Source organism: Pistacia vera, unplaced genomic scaffold (genome assembly GCF_008641045.1).
Source record: "Pistacia vera cultivar Batoury unplaced genomic scaffold, PisVer_v2 Contig223, whole genome shotgun sequence".
NCBI classification, from domain to species: Eukaryota; Viridiplantae; Streptophyta; class Magnoliopsida; order Sapindales; family Anacardiaceae; genus Pistacia; species Pistacia vera.
Window position 1 is genome coordinate 1,071,340 of NW_022196028.1, and position 22,541 is coordinate 1,093,880.

At 35.9% G+C, this 22,541-nt stretch overlaps 1 protein-coding gene and 1 long non-coding RNA gene across 3 annotated transcripts; both read right to left on the bottom strand.

The window, feature by feature from the left end:
- On the bottom strand, nucleotides 1-1,837 carry LOC116130538. The gene is made up of 4 exons (XR_004128067.1): nucleotides 1,514-1,837; nucleotides 666-766; nucleotides 151-330; nucleotides 1-56 (listed from the first exon to the last, which is right to left on the bottom strand). It is a non-coding gene; the product is annotated as an uncharacterized LOC116130538 (long non-coding RNA).
- Nucleotides 1,838-2,435: 598 nt separating this feature from the next.
- On the bottom strand, nucleotides 2,436-20,616 carry LOC116130537 (vacuolar protein sorting-associated protein 52 A-like). Of its 2 annotated transcripts, XM_031416267.1 has the most exons (15): nucleotides 20,409-20,616; nucleotides 20,248-20,290; nucleotides 20,061-20,146; nucleotides 19,665-19,736; nucleotides 19,019-19,113; nucleotides 17,666-18,362; nucleotides 17,513-17,564; nucleotides 17,317-17,411; nucleotides 16,748-16,800; nucleotides 15,919-16,014; nucleotides 15,497-15,595; nucleotides 14,288-14,371; nucleotides 12,630-12,710; nucleotides 5,345-5,436; nucleotides 2,436-2,827 (listed from the first exon to the last, which is right to left on the bottom strand). In XM_031416267.1, the coding sequence occupies exons 10-15, from the start codon at nucleotides 15,967-15,969 to the stop codon at nucleotides 2,821-2,823; spliced, it is 414 nt and encodes a 137-aa protein (XP_031272127.1). In that variant the 5' UTR covers nucleotides 15,970-16,014; nucleotides 16,748-16,800; nucleotides 17,317-17,411; nucleotides 17,513-17,564; nucleotides 17,666-18,362; nucleotides 19,019-19,113; nucleotides 19,665-19,736; nucleotides 20,061-20,146; nucleotides 20,248-20,290; nucleotides 20,409-20,616; the 3' UTR covers nucleotides 2,436-2,820. The 2 variants fall into 2 exon arrangements, with proteins under 2 accessions (XP_031272127.1, XP_031272126.1); XM_031416266.1 differs by lacking the exons at nucleotides 2,436-2,827; nucleotides 5,345-5,436; nucleotides 19,019-19,113; ... (2 more) ...; nucleotides 20,248-20,290; nucleotides 20,409-20,616 and adding an exon at nucleotides 5,625-5,761.
- Between the last annotated feature and the right edge of the window lie 1,925 nt (nucleotides 20,617-22,541).

The window sequence follows — 22,541 nt, forward strand, 5'->3', positions numbered from 1 at the left end:
AGCTTCATAAGCAATTCATCTACAGCCATTCTCAACCGTTCCATATTCAATTCAAGCTGCAGATACAGAAGGCTGCATATTTAAGTACTCTTATTGAAACAGTCAAACAAAATAACAATTTATGAGTTCAGTTTTTCAAAAGCATATCACCTGGCCATCTCCATATTCAACATTGAGGTGAATAAGAGAAGCTGTAAGTTCAGCATAACGCCTCATTACATAATTAGGATGAATATCATCTTCCCACAATGTCCTCACATTTGCATTACACAAACTACCAAGATGCAAGTCAAAAACCATCTTAAAACGAGGCCACAGGGAAATATTGACCTGCTCAGATTCAGTAAAAAAGATAGTCTATGTTGGGATAACTTTTGCCTGCAAAGTACAGAAGATAACAGACTTTGTCTAAATATGAATCCAAGCATGGGATCCGACGCCAAGACATGATGAGTTGAAACAGAAAATGAAAAAGAATAAAGAACATCAGAGGCAAGTTCAAATTGTAATTGCAAAGACAACTCTGCTAGCTCTCTCTTAAAAGTGCAAATTTGAAAAAAGACACTGCAAAAATTATGCGGAGAGACTTTAACAGTTTGAAAGTAGGACTTTTTAAAAGACTCTTAACATATGAACACTGCAATAACAAGAGCTAGTAACATCACCTGGTGCTAGTGGATTATGCGGATCATAAGCATTAACCCAATAGCATCATAACAATTTGGTAGTATTGAGTTGAAGTGCTCATAAATGACTGCAAATGGACCTGATAATATCAAAGATAACATGAGAAGTTCTTATAATGTCTCATATTCAAAAATATGATATTTATCCAAAACAGTATGTCCTCTATTTCCACTCTATAAGGCAGAGATTATTTCCTCAGTCCATCAAGTCAAATAAATGATTTACAACTTCAAGATTATTGGAAAAACTCTTATGTGCGTGACAATGTACATTTATTAAATGCATTTTGTTTATACCCAGAAATCCCTCAACTTTACCCTGCATGGGCACTGAAATCTAAACTGAAGGCTACTTCCCAACGCTGAAACCTTGTTAGCCAGAAAACAAGTGGGATATAATATACCAAGTAGGTGGCCCCAAAGGGATTTAAATCCTTGACCTGTTTGGTTACACTTAAGGGATTTCACCACTATGCCCAACCATTGGGTTTTTTAATAAATGCAAATAACAATCCTATTGTTACCATTGATTATCAAAGGCAAATAAGTCAGTATCAGTTGCATGTCAAAAATGCTGTTCTCTCTCTTCTGCTTTTTATTTGTTATAATTATTATTTTTTTTTTTTTTTTTTTTTTTTGGCATACTAGACATGTTCTTAGGTTGGGCCCCTTCTGGTGCATATCTTGACCTTATTATTTATAAAATTTTACCAACGAAAATTTCATAAAATATAGATTCTACCCGAAGAAATCATCACAGAAAAGATACCTGCAAATTAGAGAACAAAAGAGTCAAAAACTATACAACAGACTTGACATTCACTTACATCGAGAAAACAAAATCAAGGAGAAGAGCAAAAAGGCACTCAAAAGTTGCAGTATCCATAAGCAGCTTGTGTAAACTCCGGAAAAGGACCTCATAAGGATACTTTAAGGAGCTGGCTTCAGATATATGTGGAATCAATGAAAGTTGATCAATTTCCTGAAACCAAAAAAAAATTCAAACCATGGAACCTCGTTTGCCAGCAAATAATGATAGACTTCATAAATAGTGAAACATTTCTTTCATACATAGGAGACATATCCCACACATCACTTTTCTTCCTTCATTCTTTTTTTCTTACTTTCTTTCTTTCTTTTTTTTTTTTTTTTTTTTTAAGCACATAGCCTAGATATCATCATTTCACATCTCTTTACAAAACTATCATCTTTCATAGATATAACAAATTATAAATTTAGCGACAGTTTAAGAAAAAAACAAATAGTTTAATACATGTATCTAATTATAAGGTGGGGAAAGGGGAGAAGCAAGAGTTTGAAAACAGACTTCTATGACTGCAAGCACACCCAGAAAAGTAGGAAACAGAAACGACTATGAAATAGTAGGGAAAAAAAATCTGAAGAGAGCCTATTTTCAACAATATTCCAATTCTCATGCACACAGCAAGATTCTAACCTAACCTAATGCCAACTAAAATCTAAAAATAGCAAAAAGTAATTAACACAAGTTTACAACATAATTCAAATTCTTTATCTTATCAGACTCCACATTTTTTTGCGTATGTGAAAAATAAGCCCAGATTTCCTTTACGATATTGTCTTTGGTATTTACTTTACCAAAGCAACAAATACAAGAAAGAATATGTTATAGCAAGCATTCTATGTTTCTATATTGGTCCGATTGAGGAGATTTAGATTCACTATAATCAAAACATAAAAATTTAAATAAGACTGCAACGAAACAAAACCTAACAAAGACAGCCCATCCAATAAATTGGAATAAGAATCATAAGTGTATATTTTCTGAAATATTCCCAAGAAAAAGCTAAGGCAAAACAATCAGTGAACAAAGATCACAACTAACATTTGATTTACGATGCGATCAAGTGAGAAACTAAACATATAATCCATAATATCAGGGCAAAGAATATTTCACAGTGAGTTAAATAAAATTGAACCTTTAAAATGTTGATCCTATCCCCCAGAGCAAAAACAGCAGAACGACTCCTCAGTGGTTCTCTTCATCTTGAAAAAAGACTAGTGCTTCTAGTCTCTACACCAATAAAATCACTATATGTTGCCATATCTAACTGGAGTTTCTCCAACACTTGTATATAAACACGGAAATGTGCACTTAAAACCTGCAATTGGAACAGCAAAGTATCAATATATGCAAGAATATTCTTACACTAGAATTTATAAGAATCATCCTAATCTTTTCACCTGTTAAAATGTAATAATCTTATCATATGCACATAGCAATTAAAGAAGCATGGGTGTAATAAATGTAGAACAACATATGCATATCTTTCAAGAAGTGATAAACTAAATAACAGTCACATTAAAAGTGATCTGGTACATAAAATCTTAGCACTATAATATATGCAGCACAACCCTTAACACAGAAATTCATAATAGACTCACCACCCTGTACTTCCAAAGTAGAGATAGGTACTCAGCAAAACTTATGTGGCACATTATTTGATACAGTGAATCAAAACAACAGTCATATTAATTGCACTAATAAATATATTTCTATATCCAGCTGCAACATGGCTACCTACTTAATCCATAATCTTAAAAAAAATCTTAGCTTTTGAAGTTAACAACACAAGATGAAGTTACCAAATAGCCATCCAAACATTCCACAAACTAAAATGAATCCAACTTTACTTTGCTTAAGCTCGTCCTTAATAGGTCCACCACAAATCAAAGCACAGTCTGAGCTAATTTACTCTAAAAATGAGCTTCAAGTAATACCTTTTTATAGTCGATAGTTTGCCTAGAAAAAAATCCTAACAAGGAAGGCTTGTTAACCACTAAGAACCAGCAACCATGGCAAAAAGGTCAAACAAAAAGTTGAGCCCAGAAGCCTTAAGTAAAGGTATTAATATTTTAAACAAGAGCAAAAAGAACAAGCACAAAACATACAGGTCGTCAGCAGTGTCAATTATCTAAAAGAACATCATCCAAAAGTCTAAAGTTTTTGAGCAATAATTTTGAAGATATATGATAAGAACCCACTCCAATAACTCAACAATTGGGTTGGGCCATAGGTCTTTCATGGGCTTAGGTAGAACTCTCCTTGGAAAACTGGCTTGCTAAGGGAGAGTCCCAAGCCCTTATAAATCACATGCCCACCCCTTTTTCCTCTCAATGTGGGAACCTAACATACCACCACGCTTCAGCAGTCGACGTCCACATCGACCTCTTTACCCCCGTCGGCCTCTTTACCCATTGGGTGACTACGCGGATCCCCCTTCCCTCATGCCTCCATGCCCTTTCTAGGGGTCGTAGCCCAGGCCTAAGGTCAACTTGCCACGTATGCGACATCCACATGGGTACAGGATCATGCTCTGATACCATTTGATAGGAACCCACTCTAATAACTCAACAATTGGGTCGGGCCATGAGTGTTGCATGGGCTTGGATAGAACTCTCCTTAGAAAACCGGCTTGCCAAGGGAGGGTGCCTAACCCCTTATAAACTACATGCCCACCCTTGTTCCCTCTCAATATAGGATCCTAACAATATATAATGAACTAACTCTTCATTCAAGAAAGATATTCCGAAATTGTATATTCAGCTGACCCAATTAAAAAATGTGGTAGTTTTGGTAAGTGCCAAAAAGATTAAAAGAAGTACCTAGTTAAGACAAGGTCACTAAAATTTTAGGGTCCCAAGTCAAGTTTTGCGATTAAATTGTCTTCGAAGTTTGCTAGCTTGGTACAAAATACACTTCCACATATTTTAAGAGAAAAATTGAATGCTAAAACTTCCACAGCAAGAAAGGTTGAGTTCTCCCAACCAATTCGCTACTTATTAAAATTTTTAGTGGCCATACAGACATGAAAATTATTGATAGGTATGATGAGAATTACTAAGCAGAATACTATTGTTACTATTAAAATCTTCATAACGTTTTGAAACAAATGCTCCCCGTAGGGTGCAATCCTTTCCCAGAGAGAGGAGAAAAAAAAAAATTAATACAAATTACCTGATTCATTAAAAAAAAAAAAGAATAGAAGGTAAAGGGAAAATTTTAAAAAAAGTATAAAACAAGGAACGATTTTAAAGTTAACATATGAAAGAGAAGAAGGCCCTAATAATCCACACAATAATAAAAATCTAAAGGTTGCAATCATGACAAAATTGTATTTCAAATGCATGATAAGTTCTAAAGCAATCACCTTGTTCATTGTGTCAATATATACAGCACGAACCTCATTAAAAACCTCCTTGCCATGTTCCTTAAGAAAAGAAATAACTTACCTACATTGTCAAGTTTTTTTCATCAAATTATGGTGAAAAGAGTGAAATTATGAGTAGATGAAAAAATTAAAGGCTCAAAATGAATCGTGACACTTTTTTACTGACAATTTAATAACACTAGGAACCAACTTCTCAGGGACAAAGAACCATGAAACAGTGATGCAATACGTAAAATAACCTAAATGATTTAAAAAAAATCAAACTACTAATAGCATCCAACTTAAATCAGTAGCTAATGATATTACATAAATCAGATGTCATACAAACTAAAACTGTTCAGTTATGATAAACTCCAATAATGCTTCTAATTACAAAGTTGAAACAAGATATTGAAAAAAGATCAAACACAAGACCAAAAAGAAATATGTGCCATGTAGATAGCTCACTTGAATTTAAGAAGAACATTCTGCTGAAGGATCTGAATGTTTGTTTTGGGTTTTCTCAATGCATAAAGCTTCTGGACAATGAAGTCAAAAACCTGCAAAACGATGAAGATAGTCACAATGAATTCTTGTGCCCTTGTTAGCAGACAAAGGTTCACTGCACGGTCATTTGACATCATTTACTTCCCTATTCAAAACTATCATCATTGTTTTCATAAGAGAAGTCATAATTCTAAACCAAGCTCGGGTGAACACCTGGGAACACCATTTAACTACTTTTGAAACTGCTTTCTACCTCAGTTTTTCAAGCTCCGGCTAAACATCTTTAAGGGCTTTTAAAGTTTTAACCATAAGATCCACTTCAACAAATTTCAGCTTCTTACTTAAGATCTCAAGTGTTCTCATATACTCGTCGTTGACCTAAATGAAAATTCCACTGAAAATATGTTAGTATGATGAAGGAAAGGAAAACCAGTAGCTTCCACATTAAATAGGATAACAAAGCAACATTTATGGTGAACAAGGAAATACTTGAGGACATATATGTGTGTGTATCCATGTATAAGGTGAAATTATGGAATTTGACCAATCATAAGTTACGATTTAAGAAATGAACTAAAAGGAACAAGTGAAGTCCAGATCTTTCAATAAATATGATGTAAGCTCTATGGGCCAGGGCACTTCAAAGAAGAAAGAAGACTAAACAGACCAAAGGAGTATATAAAATATTTTATATCTATAAAAAGAAGAGATGAACATAGAGTTCAAAGGAAGGAGTGTTCAAAATAGAGATGAGCTAAAACAGTCTTTTACAATCTTCAATTGGTTATATTTCAATTTCAGGTCTGCATCCCATCTAAAATCGATAAGACTTGTACAGACTTCATGAAACCCCTAAGAACAAGTATTAGTATTGTAAAGCTTTTCCGAACAAATATGGTAACCAGTAAAACTTTTTTTTTTTTTTTGGTTAAGATACAGTATAATATTTTTTGCTATATAGTAAGGTGAACCATTGATCCATCACAAGACGTACAAAACAACAGTGGTTAAAAAAAAATGCCTCTACTAGATAATCTCAATACACAATTCAGCACCAACATTACTGGACAAAAGCCCACCACTTTCCAAAGATGAAAAATAAAGAACTCTGAAATTCTTTAGTTAAAAAAAAAACCTATAAGGATATCAAAAGACAAGCTCTGCCCACAAGAAGGAAATATCTCCTATAATTGCATCCCCCAGAATCCTTTTCCATCCATATTACCCAAAGGGTTGTGTTGTAGATAATCATGCAAAATCTTATAGATATTGCATGATTAAGTGTATAAATCTATAATAGGATATTAGGATTGTAATCAATACGTAATAGGAACAAATCTGTAAAATAGGAGTGTATAAATCTATAATAGGATATTAGGATTGTAATCAATACATATTAGGAACAAATCTATAAAATAGGAAGTTAGATTATTTATTTCCTAGATTAGTTTTTTATTTTCCTATATATTGATGTATAATTTTTCAATACAATATGAAAAATATTACAATCAATTCTCTGTTTGTAACATGGCATCAGAGCAATTCTAGGTTGGTTTTTTTTTTTTTCAATTCATTTTTTTTCTTTTCTGCCCAAGTGGGCATTATTTGTGAGTCACCCTGGAGAGTGGCCATTTTTTTCTCACCGCCTGCCTAGGAAGAAGCCTCGTCTGCCGATCGGCCATTCCCTGAATTCCGGTCACTCATGAAAAGTCTGTTCCTGTCGGAAATGATGGACTTGGGAAAATCATGAAGTTTCACAATCTCTTTCATGAATACTAAGGCCACCTCTTTGGCGGTATATAAGGGTGTGATAAGAGCAGAAAGTGGCCATATTTAGTCAATCGATCAACTACCACCAGAATGCTATCAAACCCCTTAGCCCGCGGAAAACCCCCAATGAAGTCGATTGTTAATTCACCGAATGCCTAAGAAGGAATAGGAAGTGGCTGAAGTAGCCCCGCAAGTTTCAGAGCTGAATGTTTGTTAACTTGACATACGGAGCAAGTTTTAACATATTCTTAGACATCTTTCTTCATGCCTACCCAAGAAGCCACATTTACAACCCTCTTGTATGTCCGAAAGAATCCAGAATGACCCCTTGATGGACTTGAATGAAATTTAGTTATTAATTTATGAACAAACCGTGAGCCCTTAGGCAAAACAAACCTGTCTTTGTACAACAAATAGCCATGGTGGAGTTTGTGGTTGGGTTGGCTATCGGGCTCCAAAATCAAGTCTTGAATCAAATGCCTAAGCTTGGGGTCCTGTTGGGCTTCATTTGCCAAGTCCTCATACTCCACAAACTGGATCACTGACAGAGAAGTTAATTCTGGTTCCTCATCTCGTCTGGAAAATGCGTCAGCTACCTTATTAGTGGTTCTTGGCCAATAATGGATGTCAAACGAAAACCCCATTAATTTGGACAACCATTTCTGCTGTTCCGGAGTTTTAAACCGCTGATCCTTGAGAAATTGGAGGCTTCGCTGATCTGTTCTAATGATAAACTTCCTGCCCAGTAAGGACAGACTCCATTTGTGCACGACGAAGACGACGGCCATCAACTCTCTTTCATAGACCGGTTTTTGTTTAGCTTGAGGGGAGAAGGCCTTACTTAAGTAAGCCATGGGTCTTGCTTGTTGAACTAATACTGCCCCCATACCGTGGCCCGAGGCATCTGTGTGTATCTCAAAAGGAATGTAGAAATCAGGAGCTGCCAGAACTGGAACAGAAGTCATAGCCTCCTTCAATGATTCAAAGGCCTGCTGGGCCTCCAGATCCCAACTAAGAGAGTTTTTCTTTAGCAATCTCGTGAGTGGTTGGGCTATGCTTCCATACCCCTTAACAAATTTGCGGTAGTACCCCGCTAGTCCCAGAAATCCGCAAAGGCTTTTCACATTAGTTGGCGTTGGCCATGAAACCGTAGCTGCAATTTATGGGGGTCTGCTTCCAACCCCGTTAGCCGAAATTAGGTGACCCAAATATTCCAGTTTCTGCTGCCCGAATAAAAACTTCTTAAAATTCACTAATAATTCAATATCGTCCAATATCCGAAGAGCTTGCCGAAGGTGTATGATGTGGGACTCCAAGTCAGGGATGTAGATAAGAATATCGTCAAAAAAAACCAACACAAACTTCCGCAAAACTGGCTTAAAGATACTATTCATTAGTGACTGAAACGTGGAGGGAGCATTGGTCAAGCCGAACGGCATGACAAGGAACTCGTAGTGCCCTTCATGTGTTCGAAAAGCTGTTTTCGAAATATCTGCGTCTTTGATCCTGATTTGGTGGTACCCAGACCGAAGGTCCAACTTAGAGAAGATGGTTGTCCCCGCCAACTCATCCAACAACTCCTCAATGGTAGGAATGGGAAACTTGTAGGGAATTGTTATTTCGTTGAGGGACCTATAGTCAACACAAAACCTGCAACTTTCGTCTTTTTTCTTGACTAACAACACCTGGCTGGCGTACGAGCTGATACTGGGCTGGATAATTCAGGCTACCAACATTTCCTCCACCAACCTTTAAATTTCATTTTTTTTGAAAATACGGGTACCCATAAGGTCTAATGTTAGGGGCTGGGGCACCTTCTTTAAGGGTTATGGCGTGGTCATGAGTACGGTGTGGAGGAAGCTTGGACGGCTGGTCAAAAAGGTTCATATACTGATCCAACACTTCTTTAACTCTAGGATCGACATCCTCGCCCTTAGACATTATACTTCCCTCAATCGAACAGCACTCCACCAGAAACCCTCCCCCTGTGTTATTAATGGATCGAATCATTGATTTCAGGGAAACCACTGACTTCACTAGAGATGGGTCCCCTTGTAAACTAACTCTGACCCCATCCACCTCAAATTTCATGGTCAATTTCTTCCAGTTGGCACACACATCTCTTAAACAACTCAGCCATGTAACACCCAATACAACATCAGCACCGCCTAACTCAAAAGGAAAGAAATCCTATCTAATTCAAACTTCTTGTACCTCCAGAGGAACCTGTCGACACACTCCTTCCCCTTTAACCGTGACTCCATTTCCCACCATACCCCAAACAACTTCCCCTTTTCCACCGCAATACCAAGCCTACACACTAACTCATGTGAAATAAAATTGTGGGACGCCCCACTGTCAACCAACACCACCACATCCATATTCCCAATTTGTCCCTTAACCTTCAAAGTTTTGTCTGACTTTATACCCACAATGGAATTCATGGATAGAGCTAAAGCATTGCTGTCAAGGTTGGAATTTTTGTCACTTTCCAGTGGAGATTCGTCCTTCTCGGAGTCATCGTCTTCCCAAACCAATAGAATCTGTAGTGATTTACTCCTATAGCGATGATTAGGGCTGAACTTTTCATCACAACGGAAGCAAAGTCCCCTCTCCCTCTTGTACTGGATGTCGGCCTCGAACAATCGCCGAAAATTTCCCTTTGTTTCCCCTCGAAAATTTGAATGTCCTATTTCCGGTGCTCTCTCTCTTCTTTCCGGCGCGCAAGATGAAGCGACGTGAGTGGAATCTAGTGGTTTTGTTGAATTGGGCCACCAAGCGGGTCGGGTCTGGTCTCCTGGTTGATTTTATTGGATTGGACCACCACACGGGTCGGGTCAGGTCTGGGCTGCAAGACACTCTTGTATAATTTTCCCTTGCACCTTGGCTTTAAAAAGTTTGGGCCGACATCTTTCCATGACCCAGTTCTTTTCCTCCACCCGATGGGCCTGTTCAATCACATCTTGAAAGGAATTGGGCCTCAACAGTCTCAGCTCAGCTCTAATCTCCTCCTTGAGCCCATTGATAAAGACTCCCATCAACAATTCTTCATCCAAGTCCTTCAACAGTGTCGTATGGGATTCAAACTCTTCCTTGTATTCTGTCACGATGGAAGTTTGCTTCAGCGCCACCAGAGCTTCGTGTGCAGAACCTTGGAACAACGGCCGAAATCTCGTGATTAAAGTTGCCTTGAACTCTTCCCACAACTTGAAAGGTTCTCGCCTATCAACCCATTGGTACCAGTTCAATGCCCTACCCTCCATGCACACCACGGCGGCTTCAACCATCTCCGATGATCCATATCTGTTAATGGCAAAGTAGCAATCTGCTAGGAATGTCCACCCAAATGGATCCTCTCCATTGAAGATTGGAAGCTCAAGTTTCCTGCCCTTCTGCTCCTCTTTCCCACTATCTCCATTATTTTCTCGCCCCTGTTCTCGAGCGAAACCGGAATCCCGATTCTCGGAGGTCAACGGTGTCTTCTCTTTTTCGTGATAACGTTTCTCACCCTCTCATCCCTCATCCTCATTAACTCTCTCATCTCGGTCAGGTACTCTTTAAGGCTACCCACATCAGTCTTCACTGAACTCATGTCCTCCTTCACTGACTTCATCTCTTTTTCCATATTTTCCATCCTGTTCTCCATCTTCGATTTGACCATTCCCCAACGTGGGACCTGTTGGTTACCTAGCCCTGATACTAAACAGATGGAACTCCCCTGTAAAACAGATCAACCACAACCGCAACACAACACAATAACAGATAATATGCACAGTTTGAAGGAAATAAAAATAGTATTAACCAGGATTGAATTATCCCTTAGCAGAACCAATTCACTCATGAACAGTTTCCCAGCAGTTCAAGGAGTTGGGGGCCTCCCAACCAGTCCTAAGAAGATATTCCTTGATAAAAAGACCTACCTCGCACTCTTCTCTCTATATAATAATTATTCTATTCTGTAACCACTTATCAGCCATGTGTACTTTCTTATAACAAACTCACCACACTCCTAACAAACTCACCCTCATTGCACCCTTAATGCCGATTCCTAACCCTGCCCTTTGATTTATAAACCTTGTGTATGGGTGGTCTAACAAACACTAACCCAAGAGACCTTTAGGAAGAAAACATATGAGCAGTTGCAAAATAAAATAATAAAACCATCATGTTTAAATGAGAATCCAAATAAACAACAAAATACCTCTCCTTCAACAATTATATCTACCATCCTTGGAGGGATTATAATGTCTTCAACAAATTTTGCTAGTTTTGACTCTGCCACCTATTCAAAGAATATAACCAATTACCACATATATTCAGAAGATGGAAATGCATGAGAAAAAAATAATAGTATTGACCTAGTGGCATAAAAATCATTTCCCTTAATGAGCAACAAACATNGCCACCAGAGCTTCGTGTGCAGAACCTTGGAACAACGGCCGAAATCTCGTGATTAAAGTTGCCTTGAACTCTTCCCACAACTTGAAAGGTTCTCGCCTATCAACCCATTGGTACCAGTTCAATGCCCTACCCTCCATGCACACCACGGCGGCTTCAACCATCTCCGATGATCCATATCTGTTAATGGCAAAGTAGCAATCTGCTAGGAATGTCCACCCAAATGGATCCTCTCCATTGAAGATTGGAAGCTCAAGTTTCCTGCCCTTCTGCTCCTCTTTCCCACTATCTCCATTATTTTCTCGCCCCTGTTCTCGAGCGAAACCGGAATCCCGATTCTCGGAGGTCAACGGTGTCTTCTCTTTTTCGTGATAACGTTTCTCACCCTCTCATCCCTCATCCTCATTAACTCTCTCATCTCGGTCAGGTACTCTTTAAGGCTACCCACATCAGTCTTCACTGAACTCATGTCCTCCTTCACTGACTTCATCTCTTTTTCCATATTTTCCATCCTGTTCTCCATCTTCGATTTGACCATTCCCCAACGTGGGACCTGTTGGTTACCTAGCCCTGATACTAAACAGATGGAACTCCCCTGTAAAACAGATCAACCACAACCGCAACACAACACAATAACAGATAATATGCACAGTTTGAAGGAAATAAAAATAGTATTAACCAGGATTGAATTATCCCTTAGCAGAACCAATTCACTCATGAACAGTTTCCCAGCAGTTCAAGGAGTTGGGGGCCTCCCAACCAGTCCTAAGAAGATATTCCTTGATAAAAAGACCTACCTCGCACTCTTCTCTCTATATAATAATTATTCTATTCTGTAACCACTTATCAGCCATGTGTACTTTCTTATAACAAACTCACCACACTCCTAACAAACTCACCCTCATTGCACCCTTAATGCCGATTCCTAACCCTGCCCTTTGATTTATAAACCTTGTGTATGGGTGGTCTAACAAACACTAACCCAAGAGACCTTTAGGAAGAAAACATATGAGCAGTTGCAAAATAAAATAATAAAACCATCATGTTTAAATGAGAATCCAAATAAACAACAAAATACCTCTCCTTCAACAATTATATCTACCATCCTTGGAGGGATTATAATGTCTTCAACAAATTTTGCTAGTTTTGACTCTGCCACCTATTCAAAGAATATAACCAATTACCACATATATTCAGAAGATGGAAATGCATGAGAAAAAAATAATAGTATTGACCTAGTGGCATAAAAATCATTTCCCTTAATGAGCAACAAACATTTAAGAAATTGAAACATAAGGTGCATATGAGAACAACAATTAAAAATTAGTTTTGTATCCTAGTCAGTCCACATGTTGATAATCCACATGGCAATTGCTTTCTAATCAAAACAACCAAATAAAATATCAACACTTTCTTTGCAAATTCACATGAAATAATTTATTGTAAGAGTCAAAAAATACTTAAGAGGTCCCCCTATTAATCCCACCATATAAAAACAACACCTTTTGGATGTCATATACAAATTTTTTTTTTAAATTTTTTTTAGAAGAAAGAAACAAAGAGAACTATGGATCGAAACATTAATGACAGAAGAGTGAACAAATTGTCCACAAAAGTTAGGGTCCATTTAGAAGATCACAAAAAATAAAACAAAAAAACTATACAACAGAATGAGAAGCTCAAACAAAGCTCAGGACAATTCAAATATCAAATTAACCCAAAACCCCTTCCCATTGATTATCTTTCTTAATAAAGTACTTCAAAAGCCTAGGTTCTTTTTGTAGAACTACTGATGCTGTAACTTAATTAACTATCTGACAAGCAGCATATTCTCAAAAATGATACTCATAGGCATAGAATCGTCCATGTTCACCCCACACACACCAAGAAAAGGAAAAAAGGTAGGCACAAATATTTTAATAATAGAAGGAAAAGGTTAATATTCCCAATACAGAAAAAATCCTTCCAACTGGACAGGCCACTGATGGACCCAAAATACATAGCTGGTACTCACGCAAGACAGGCAAGGGAAGGCAAGGGCAAAAGGGGTAAATCATCGAGGACAGGTGTCCTCTTAGTTGTTAGGATTCAGTGTCAGAATAAAGGGGTAGTGGTACCACAGAGGAGGGACATGATTTTTGTTGCATGAATTGAGTGTGGGAGATGCTGGCCCTCGAAGACCAGCTGGTGTTATTGTTATACTGTTTCATTCATACAAACCCATTGTTCCCTTAACTCTCTATTATTATCAATATACCATTTCCATTATTTTGAGCTGTGTGTTGGATTGATGCTGGAATACTGTTGAATGTGTGTTTGGTTAGTTCTTGTTAGAAACCATGTTTATATATACAGTGTAAAGGGTAAAGGGTATACTTGTAATTATATTAGTGTGTNAAACGTCCATGTTCACCCCACACACACCAAGAAAAGGAAAAAAGGTAGGCCCAAATATTTTAATAATAAACGGAAAAGGTTAATATTCCCAATACAGAAAAATTCCTTCGAACTGGACAGGCCACCCACTGAAAAGTTTAGCTAGACCACCTAAAACAATTCTTTGAGCAACATCTTCCTTAGAGAGCACATATGATTAACAAAAGTCTGAGGACAAAACTAATTTTATTATAATAACAGAATTAGATGTCGCTCCTTGACAACAATCAAAACCTCCATTAAGATTAAGATAACAGCAGAATTTTCTGGGATACAAAACTTCCCCAATAGAAACCATACCTTGCGATTCTTCAGCTTCAAACCCAAATCCATTGACTTCTCCTGGAGTATTTTTATGTCTAAACTTATAGAACCAATCTCAGACTGGAACAAAATGCCTAAAAATGTTAGTACTCCTGATCATACAAGATCCAATTAAAACAAAGAACAACTAAACAACATTACCAAGACAACTAAAAAGCTTAGCAACAAACTGTAAACACCAAGAAACCAATTTGAATAAATTGATGTAAGCAAAGAAGAATGAATGAGAGAGGATAATATTTGAAATATTCCTGACTGTTCTTATCCAAATAAATGAATAAACCCTCTTATGTGCGATTCTCATATGATAATAATGCTTGTATCAAGGACCATTATTTTGGTATCATGTATGATACCATTGAATTCATATCTTGGGAGGGCTAAATTAGTAGACGGTCCTTTTCAGCATTTTTGTGTAAAGTGGATGCTCTCAGAACTTGAACTATGTATGTGACATTTAGCAGTGACCTTTGCTATTGCGACAGGCTTTTACCACTAGTCATGGGTATTGTGATATAAACAGAAAGTAAGACCATATTTTTTAAAACTTCTTTCTTCAAGCAGCAGCAAATATGAAGCTAGTAGAGCTATCAGCTTATACCAAGCAATTCTAGAAATAGCATGTCATTGCTGATATGTCTTTGTGTGTCCTACAAAGTCCCTAACCTCCTAATTTTATTGTATGGAATAAGTCAACAGCTATGACAGCAATAAGTATTTTAGCATCCAGCATTCGTTGTTACACAGATTCCTGTCAAGAACTCAACAAAGAAAATTTTAGCTTGCTCCTTTCCTCCTCAACTTGATAACAATGTGCAATCCATGACAAGTTCTACTACTAAAAACAGTTGACCGTATTGCACAACTTTATTATCACTTTTTCAGTTGCAAAGTTATATAAATAAGCATCAACTACTACATGAGAGTGTTCCATACAGCACTTACGAAATAAAGGTCAAACAGGAGCTTTAAATCACAACATTGGGAACAATACATAATGTTATCAGTCATATATAATTCTTAAACTTTAGAACTTTACTATTCATTGAACTAGCAACTAGTAAATACTAAACATTCCTTAAAAGTGTAACTGTGATACCTTTTATCAACAGAACAAATAAAAGATGTCATCTCAAGACAAATGAATGCAAGTTTTTCTGGCTTGCCCAGCAAGAAAAGACATACCTGAAAACCACTGAGAAGAGTCTCCATCTGTGACAGTGGCATCGCCATCACGAATTTGATCATGAAGGGACACCAAGTTATCACTTCTTTAATATAATCCTGCAGCATTGAAAAAGTTTTAGCATCAATCAATAATAATTCATAAAAGAAAAAAGAATAAAAAGTAAGATACAAGAAGATGATTAAAGAGCATCTCAGCTATACATAACCCTCACTGCGTGAGAGGACAACACAAAAATCGAAGATAAGGCACAAAGGCAAAAATTGATTCAATACAATTTTTTATACAAACATAAGATAAAACAACTGAAGTACTTTTGTTTAAAAAAATAAAAATAAAGCAATTGAAGTACTTGATCTTATTAATTGACACCACAGCATTACATACAAAGCATCTCAGCAAAGAAAAATAACCACGAAACCTGAATAGAATCAACCTCAACTTGCCGTAGATCATTCTCAACCCCCTTCATGTACTCCCTTAGTGTTGTACCTTTAGACAATATGTTTTCAACTACCCATATGAACACTTAGACACATACATTAAGGTATAAAATATGAAGTTTAGCAGAAAAATTGTGGAAACAAATATAAAATATTAAGGACAGGATAGTGCACATACTTCATGTGGCAAGTACAAGAAGATCATATAGTATGCAGACTCCAAACCAAAGTACCAGATAATCAAAAATGTAATCCAGACACTTTATTCCTTTTTACTGATAAGTACTCTCAAATTGCTTAAAAGAATTAACTAGATAGTGCAATCTGTCGCTTCCTGTGATACTCATTTAACAATTTAATTTTATACTAACATCTGAATCACTTTGTTCTCCAAATACTCAAACACTAGAGGTAAAATTTCACCTCTGAGGAACAAGACAACCTTGATTTAACAAACATCAGAGATTATCTCTATCATACATCAAGATATCACAATTTTCCACTAGTGTTTTCAACACAATAATCGTCATGACAGAAGCCAAGAAGCAGTATGAACTCATAGATCTAATCTATGTAGCCTAATGTACAAACTTACACCATGTCGACTCAAGGAGTCACACACATTAAAGAATTAGAACACCCACCCTACTTTCACTTGTTGTTATCCTCAAACAGCAAATCCTATCTCAAACAGTAAGTTATAAATACAATGCTACCTTACGTAGTTCCCCATATAACAACTACAGATGCAAAAACCACAAAAACAAGACTATAGCTTCATAAAAAAAAAACACAAAATTTACTCACATCATAGTTTTTACATTCTTCAAGCTCCTTCTAAAGTCCTTCCAATGTCATCACTGCCAAAAACAGCAACAGCAATCAACATCTTCACAATAAAATACCTAGTAGTCTGAACAAAAATACAAGACAGTTTACAACCCTTCTCTTACAGTTAAATGCACTCTCCATGACCTATCCCACAAACTTTTCCTAAGAATCTTCTAAGCAATAATCTCTAAAAAGGAAAGAAAATAAATTTATTTTCCAGGTTTACAAATTAAATTCAGTTAGCATCACTACATGATGGAAAGAGAGTGACACTTTTGGTCACCGGCAAAGGCTTCCAAAGGTGACCCTCTCAAGTTTCCAGCTATTTCCAAGATTTCAACACCTCAATCAACTCACCCAGAGAACTTACAATCACCCACCATTTGTTTCTTTATTTTAAGTTACTTTACCAACTAATTTTACACAAACATTCAAGAAAACTTGAGAATAGTCAAATTCTCTAAAACACATACCACACCTTAAACAAATCAACGAACAAAGTTCTACATAAATTATACAAAAAGCTTCCACAATTCTTAACTTACCCACTTGCATCTTCCTCAAAAGTCAAGTCCCCCACAAATGCACCTAAATCAAACACAATTTTCTGGGCATCATTTGCATCACCAAAAGAACCACCCTACATACAATAAAATTTTCATGTTTAAAATCCCAACAAAAGCAAACTATCCAATTTCTCAATAAGGGCAAAGAAATTAACACTTCACAAATAAAAATTACCACTTGGTTTGCCACAACATTCGCCATCTTCAGATGCGCACAACAGCTTTACCTGCACAAATTTTAAAAAAAAATTCAAAAGAACTTCAAAATTAAGCGAAAAAAAAAAAAACCATATAATAAGATTGGATATTCGTTTAATTGCTTGTTTACCTAGAATCGAAACGAATTCACGTTCAAAATCTGTCCATTGCTTGTACTGCTGTGGATATTGCAGTGAAGGCGCAGCTATGGTACCAGAATTGTAAGTGCCAATTGCCTCTGTAGGATAGTTTGAGTATTGATGAGAATTATAATTTTCATAACTGCCTTCATTCCATGAGTTCGTCTGATTATTGTAACCGCTACTTGGATAACTTCCAGCTTTTTGATAATCACCAAGATGGTAGTAAGCGCCTGAATAACTTGCAGGACCAGGATAAGACCCTGAATTCAGAAACAAAGAAATAGGCTGATGAGGAGCACCTGTATTTTGATATGCTCCTACGGGTTGGGAGTATGAATGGTTAGGTTGCTGCTGATAGCTGCTATAGTAACCTGGGTATCCTGTGTTTCCATAACTATATGGATTACTAGAATTCGAGTACAGTGTATAGCCAGCCAATGTAATCTTGTGATACAGCAGTTGCTCCTAAACTTGATGAACTTGCTACAGATGTCGCATTTTCTCCATCTTGAACATTCCTTACAAGTGGTTCTGTGTGATGCTCATGGTGATAAGTGGAATTTGGAAGAATCCCATTCTCTAAGGAGCGATTATCCACACCATGCATATTCCATGACACAACTCCAGATGCAGTTGTTGAGGGAAGATATGATGTTTGTCATTGGCATCAACAACATAACAATTCTGAAAAAAATAAAAGAAAATATTATTAACATGAAAGCATAATAGCCAAACAAAATATAGCAAAAGCTGAAAGTCACTCAGCTGGAGATATATAAGGGCTTTGTATGTACTGTGAATATAAAGATAAAGACACTAAATTAATAACAAGATGCAATAAGTACAAATTATTAACAAACCACCTACAGCGCTCAATGAAAAGGCTCTTACTTAAAGATTAATACACCCAGAATGTTGTGTGTTATAATAGCCTAATCATATATTATATGTTTTTAAACGAAACAGGTAGTGTGTGGTCGTTATGTAAATTGGTAAGAATGTAAAAATTGCAAATCAGATTTAATAAGTTTACTTATTGGAGCTAATTATCAGGTAAAGGGGCAGTAACATCCATACAAGTAATCTACTAGGTTGGAAGAGTGGATGTAATTATTTATAGTGGTTTCAGGTAGTTTTCAAGGATTAATTTAGTATGCAACTCATCTTATTCCATTATGCTTCATTCCCTTCACGATGAAAACAAACAGCTATACTCATTTTCATACAGTATTACATACATAAGCAGAGTTCACTTAGACATGAGACAGAAGCAAGAGCTCTTTAACTTGACATAAGTAGTCTAAGAAAAATGAAACCTGAAGATATGTAAAATAGGCAACCTTTTTCATATATCCAACTTGGATCCAAGAAGAAACTGAATTCGGCTAAAGTTCTGAACCAAATAATTATTGCTCCCCTCCACTAGAATCAAAAACTGAAAATACAAGGGATGAACAATTAGAATAATGCTGTGAACTTCAGTACATTGATAGAGTGAATTGCAATTCTATTATAAATCAATCAGAGCAACTAAATCAACAATTTTTCCTTCCTACTACACACTGCTACAAATTTGCTAAAGAACGCCACAAACTGAAAACCAAATTAATACATCAACATCCACTACTATTTACTTCTAGCTAAGATAACCACACACTTCTTTTCTTCTTCTTTATTATAACCCAGAAATGCTCAACAAACTTCAATTCAAAACCTGTGCCCCATTCAAACCCTACATTCTACATTCTAAGAAAAGCATATAATCGCAGAAACAATGCATTATAATCTAATTCTAATTGATTTATCCGCTAGATCAACAAATTTTATTTTTGAACATATAAACAGTAATAAAAGCTACAAATTCTACTAAACATATTGCAGCTATCAATTTAACAATAACATAAACAAAATTTCTACTGGTTTATACAACACAATTCATCCATTCAAATTAAAACCATGAAATAAAAATAAAAAAAAAATAATTACCTCAACCAAATTAGGGTCAAGTGAAGCCATGGTTTGAGTATTGCCTCCTTGATTCATCATCTCATTAACATCCTAATTTTAGTTCATTGTAAAAAAATTATATAACAAGGCCAAAACCCTAAATACGAAACTGAACAACTCTTAACCTTCCAAAATAAAACTAAAAAACCCACAGATCTTGGGATCAAAAAACCCAAAGATCAGAAAGAGCCGTCGGAGGCTGCGGAGAAAGTTTGAAAGAGTGTTGAGAAAACAGAGGAAAAACATGGTTTACTAATAAATAAAAGTAAAGAACGAATTCTTTTCTATCAATTTATTTAGTTGAAGAATTATTCCGTTTTTTATTTTTATTAATTAATAGAATTATTCTGTTATATTGTGAGTGCATTAACTTACCCACTTGCATCTTCTTCAAAAGTCAAGTCCCCCACAAATGCCCCTGAATCAAACACATTTTTCTGGGCATCACCAAAAGAACCGTCCTACATACAATAAAATTTTCATATTTAAAATCCCAACAAAAGCAAACTATCCAATTTCTCAATAAAGGCAAAGCAAATAACACTTGACAAATAAAAATTACCACCACAACATTCGCCATCTTCAGACGCGCACGACAGCTTCACCTGCACAAATTTTAAAAAAATTTCAAGAGAACTTCAAAATTAAGTGAAAAAAAAAAAAAAAACCGTATAATAAGATTGGATATTTGTTTAATTGCTTGTTTATCCAGGATCGGCGTACAAAATATGTTCATTGCTTGGAATGTTGTGGATATTGCAGTGAAGGCGCAGCTGTGTAGTACCAGAATTGTAAAAAACCCAAAGATCTTGGGATCAAAAATTCCAAAGATCAGAAAGAGCCGTTGTCGATCTTGGGATCAAAAGAGCCGTTTGAGGAGAAAGTTTGAAAAAGTGCAGAGAAAACAGAGGAAAAACACGGTTTACCAATAGATAAAAAGTAGAGAATGAATTCTTTCTATCAATTTATTTAGTTGAAGAATTATTCTGTTTTTACTTTTATTAATTAATAGAATTATTCTGTTAAATTGTGAATGCATTAAATGGTCATGTGAAGGGGCAGAGTCAAGTTGTATAAATAAAATAACAACATCTTTATTAATTAATAGAATTATTCTCTTATATTGTATTAATATTTGCAGACATTTCTACGAACACAGAGTTAGAGAAGGATTATGGATGTGAAGTTATCTCACGCATTTCTTCAAACATAAATGGAAAGAATTTAATATTCATATAATAAATAGATAAATAAATAATTGATAAAAGCTTAATTTCATTCATAGAACATATCGATCTGCTTCTTAACGTTCTCCATATAAGTATTAAACTTTTGCATTTTTTTTTTTAAAGTACAGATATGACGAACGGGTGATGGTACGCTGTGGAATATTAGCAATGGTTTGGTTAAAGATGATTTTCGAAGCCCAAATTAGGCCCAGTCCAAAAATATATGGACAGCCCAATATTAGCCCAAACGCAGAAATATTATTATTATTTCCTTGCTCATCTCTTATGCCACAAGCATATAAAATTAAATACTTTGGTGTATGATATTTTTTTATTGTGATGATATTTATGTGAAGATGTCATGAATTTTTTGTAGGACTTACTTAATAATCATATGATTTTGGTCATTAATATTATAATTACATCATTTTTGTGTAGATGTTTAGTCCCTCATATATTATCTTTCAAAAGTTTAGCCTATAAAAATGTTTTGACACAGAATGTCTTGATAAACTCCATTTACTTCTAAATATACTATTTTATTTATATTTTTAATATTTTTTATGCTTCTTGTTTTGAATGTATCATTTAATCTAATTACCAAGCAGGCAGATTAAAAGATATTCAAACATGAAATTCGTTCACATGAATACTACTTTCAAGATTAAAAAAAATAAAAATAAAAATAAATAAATAGCATAAGAATTTGAATACTTCAAACTAACTTACAAATTTTAGGAAAAGTATGAAAGAATAAAAAAGTAAAGAAAAATTAATAAAACAACTTATGATTACAAATCATAAATTCCATCTCCATTTCACTTATATGATCTTGATTAAACTTTCAATGATATAAATTAAATTTTCATTGTTTGAAAATAAAATTAGGGTTAATTGAATTAAGGTTTATGATTGAAAGAGGAAATAAAACTTTTAAATACCTATAACTCGTTTACGTCTTTCTAAGTAATTTTAATAAAAGATAAAATTGTAATTAAAAATTTAACAATAATTGGGACCAAAAGAGATAAAATATGGGAGGCTAATGCCTAATAGTACTCTGAAATAATTCATTTATCACAGATCTAGACAAAATTACACATAATGTTACAGAATTTGAATTTCTTCTCCCAAAGAAAATGCTAATGGGAACCAGAACAACTATGTTATGTGTTATTGTTAGGATCCCACATGGAAAGAGAAAATAGTGGGCATGTGGGTTATAAAGGCTTAGGCACCCTCCCTTAGCAAGTCGGTTTTCCAAGGAGAGTTCTACCCAAGCCCATGAAAGACTCATGTCTCAACTCAAATTGTTGAGTTATTGGAGTGGGTTATTATCAATTGGTATCAGAGCATGATCCTGCGCCTATGTGGCAGCGCACGCGTGGCAGGCTGACCCATGGCCCAAGCTGCTACCCCAAAAAAGGGCATGGAGGCCCGAGGGCAAAGAGATCGACGTAGTCACCCAAGGGGTAAAGAGGCCGATGGGGGTAAAGTGGCCGACGTGGACGTCGGTTGCAGAAGCATGGTGGAATGTTAGGATCCCACATTGAAAGGGAAAATGGTGGGCATGTGGGTTATAAAGGCTTAGGCACCCTCCCTTAGCAAGTCGGTTTTCCAAGTAGAG